The 3,939-nt window shown below is 44.2% G+C and overlaps 1 protein-coding gene across 1 annotated transcript; it reads right to left on the bottom strand.

Annotated features, from left to right (window-relative positions):
* Window positions 1-460: 460 nt before the first annotated feature.
* On the bottom strand, window positions 461-1,009 carry E1B28_008444 (uncharacterized protein; the record flags this gene model as incomplete). The annotated part of the gene is made up of 3 exons (XM_043153249.1): window positions 461-547; window positions 600-815; window positions 863-1,009. The coding sequence occupies 3 exons, from the start codon at window positions 1,007-1,009 to the stop codon at window positions 461-463; spliced, it is 450 nt and encodes a 149-aa protein (XP_043008533.1).
* Between the last annotated feature and the right edge of the window lie 2,930 nt (window positions 1,010-3,939).

The raw sequence follows: 3,939 nt of genomic DNA, 5'->3' as shown, positions 1-3,939 counted from the left end.
CATCTCTCTCATCGCTGTCTGAAACATTCCGATCACTTCCGATCACTTCCTCACTTCTTCTTTCTATCTATCTATCATTCAATTCTTCGGATCCACTCGGGTCCGGTCGATCTCCGCACATCCGTAACAGTAGTTAAATTCTAAAGTACTAGCCATTAAGAAGTACATCTTATATAGTACTCGAGGTAACTAAAGGAGATAGAGTGAAAGTAGATGAGATCTGATCAGAGTCCGAGTCAGACAGACTAAGGAATTAAGCAAAGTTACTAGACCGAATGGACACTCGGCCAAGTAGAGATAGTGGAGTAAATAATGTGAATGTGTGGAGTATAGGAATGATAGTAAGTAAAAGCATCTTGGTCTTTGTTACAATCCTTGGTCATAGACTAGGGACTGGATGGAAGCAGACCGTAATCCAGTCGGTCCGGAATGGATCTGGCATGGATATAACAGTAAGTTTCTACAAGAAACTTACTTTTGCTCGCGAGGTCGGAGCATTGATAATAATATCCAAGTCAGCATCAGAGTCGATGAATTCGTTAGATTTCTAAGACAGGGATGGTGAGTGCCTCAGAGTATAGTAAATCAAAGGAACATACAGGACCAGGACGTTTGACCGTCTTCGTCGCTTTCTTATGCAATTTTTCGTTGATGGAAGCTTGCACCTCATTAAGAAATTGTAAATGGGATGCGTACGAATGAACAGGAGTAACACCTGGAATGGCTTGGAGCTTCTCAAGAAGAGTGAAGCACTTCTCGAAGAATTCCAATGCCTCTGGGTCCTTCGCAAAGTGATAATGAGACAAGGTGGGGGTCTTTATAAAGTCAGTATATGAAAAACCATGATTTGGGAAAAACATACCAATTGAGAGGCAATTGTACGAGCACCGGCGTCCACAAGGATATGGTTGTTGCTGGTGAGAAGATCTTCCATCTGCTTGAGAAAACTGGATTGGTCGGCGAGAAATTCATCACGTCCGGACCAGTTGGGAACTTTGGGATCAGGCATTTAAAGAAGTACTGAAAGAAAGGATAAAGGAAAGGATGCTGAGGTCCTCAAAATTTTTGAGGGACCCTTATATACCGTTTGAACGTCAACAGGGGTTGACATTTCTTTTTGTTGGGGGGAGAGGACTCTGAGTTTTCGGAAAATTATGGAATTTTGGATTCCAAAAGGTGAATTCTGTGAACCTTGCGAAGTCACCTCAACAACATAAGAATGAAACGGATAGGAGCTAGGGTGTAGGGAATAGGATTGGAATTTTGGTTGCTTAACGCGATTTCAAATGACAGACAGTTACTACACTCTAACACAGGATAGGGAGACAATGGTAGGCAGGGTCTACAATTCTAGGGCGAGCCAATAATTGGTTATATGCCATAGAAACCCATCTGTCATCCCCTAAGGAAATAAATGAGTAAATTCAAGAGACTTTGCGAAGTCTTGGAGAAGACTCACATCTTCGGGAGTATAATTAGTACTTCCAGGAAAAGTGTACCTAGCAGTATTTGGTTCGAAAGAATAGAAGCCATAATACCCATGTTCAGGTAGATAAAGGACGGAATCTGGGACTAGAGAAAGAAAGAAGTTAACTTCATATGCCCAAGCTTCAATGGCTCCGGGTATTGAAGCCACTTCAAGTTTCAAAAATCCAACTCAGGCCATGGCATTTCCCAACTGATTGAACACTTTGTGCGAAGTTGGAGGGAAGCAATGAGCATTGAGAGGACCAGGATAGAGGTGTCTTTGAAGAGGATCGAATCGATGGAGGAACTGGAGATAGGGTCCATTGTGGTGGATTGCCACTAGGAACTGGAGTTGGATTGCCAACTCTGCCTCACGTTCTGTTGAAAGTGGAGTACATTGTACAACTCTATAATCATCTCTAAAATAGGGAGGTCCACCAAATGGAGGAATAAAGTTGACAGGATATGCATCTTCACGAAGTTAGTGGGAACTTGAATAAATATTTTCGGAACTCACATTTCGCTAGCATAGCATACAGAGTCTCAATAGCTAGACTCATAGAGGAAACAGGAAATAGGAAAAGAAAGGAACTTAGGGAACACTCTCTGGAGACTTCGCGAAGTTCCAGGACAGGGGTGTGTTTATGACAATTCTTAAGTTGGTTGCTATGGAATTTTCTTAAGTCACTCAAGACAGGAAAGGAAAATACAATTTATGTATTTTGGCTGCATAAGCAGCGGGGCAGGTGTACAAAAAGTTTTTAGAGTGGTTTCACCACTATTCTATGAAGACAGCTACACAAAACATGTAATAAAAGTCTGAACGCCCATGTAGAGCCAAGAAGCGCTGGTCTCCAAAGACCTCGGTGAAGTCTGACTTAGAGCCACTCTTTGCAGGTGTGGGTTAGTAGAACGAAAAGGAAAAGGAATGGGAGGGAGACTTACATTCAAGAACCCCAGCAAGAGGGTGAGAAGGAGAAAGCGGGTCGATGGACATCGTACTATCAACCTCTGCATCTCCGGTCGCTTGGAAATCGTCATCGACTGGGTCCTCCTCCAGAACTGTAGTGCAGACGGACTCCAAAGTGCCGGGTGGAAGTGTCATAAGACGTTCAGGCAACGGAGGAAGCTAGGAGTACAGTTAATAAAATAAGAAGGGAATAAAGGAATTTAAAGCTTACCTCAGAACGACAGATCAGATAACCACTGAGGTCGACAGTAAACACTTCTTGAGTCTTGCAGTTGCGGAAGACAGTCTGGGAACCTTGAATGGAAACCTCATGAAAGTCTTCGGTGAAGTTAAATTTGAGGGGCCATTCGAAGAGCGAACCAAGTCCTCAGATCGATTCTTGAGACAGTTGCAGACCTTTGGCGTGGAGTTGGAGATACTCCAGTACGATCTTTGGGTTGGTGGCAATCTTGCAAACCTCAGCTTCCTTGTCAATGATGGTCTTGCGGACCAGGGACATGGTGTCAAGAAGGGACTGAGTGGTTGTGGAAAGACGATCATGGGTCTCTAGGAGCCGGACAAGCTCGGCCATCCGTTCGTGAAAGTCTGAAATAATGTTAGCAGTTAAAAGAAAAGGATTAATAGATTACTTACATGCAGGAGTGGGTCCACCCCATTCACGGACATGGTCCATCTGCGCGAAAGCTTGCTTTTGAGGCAGTATCCAGTTACAGAGGTGGCGATGGGTCTTGCACCACTCGCACTTCTCAGATTTGCCTAGATAGTTGCATTCCGTGTTTGAAAGGACGCAAGTCAGACAAGGCACGCAATGCTCCTAAGGAGAATTGTGATCAAAAAGGAACAAGTTAAATGGAATGGTGGACTTACAGCAGACATGGTACACCCGCTTTCCAAGACCTCACGAAGTGAATAAGCCTCGCCAAGTTCGACGTCGAATCGATAAGGGATTTCTAAGGATAATTAGAAGGCTATAAAAAGGATGATGCAAAGCAAGGACTTACCAACGGCAGATCTGGCCAGAGGATGTTTGACAGCTTGCGATTCCTGGAAAGATAATAAGACAAAAGGATATAAAGGATAATGAGAGACTTACCATGTCGGTCTGACGACCTCACGCAGGCTTCTTGACAGGAGGAGGGCTTGCAGAGACTGCATGACCTTTACCTTTGTCGGTAGCCAGAGTCTTTGCTGGAACGGCGCTGACTTTCGAAGGACCAGACTATAGTAAATGGCAAGTTAATATGGAAAAGAAAGGAAATGGACAGAGCATGTGACACGGCACTTCTAGCTGTGGGCCAACCTTCCACTGTCAGAATCGGGGTCGCAGAGACCTTTTCGCTAACTTTGTGAGGAGTCTGTAACCAAGATTAAGGAAAGATTCCTTTAAAAAGAAAAGGGACACTTACTTTTGTAATGACAGGCTTGGGAATGGGCCGAGGCTTTGGTCGACTGGGGACTACAACTTCAAGCTTTTGCTTGTTGACGGAACCTTTTGGACAACC

Source organism: Marasmius oreades, chromosome 5 (genome assembly GCF_018924745.1).
Source record: "Marasmius oreades isolate 03SP1 chromosome 5, whole genome shotgun sequence".
Classification (NCBI taxonomy): domain Eukaryota; kingdom Fungi; phylum Basidiomycota; class Agaricomycetes; order Agaricales; family Marasmiaceae; genus Marasmius; species Marasmius oreades.
This window is presented reverse-complemented; position numbering and strand designations above follow the sequence as displayed.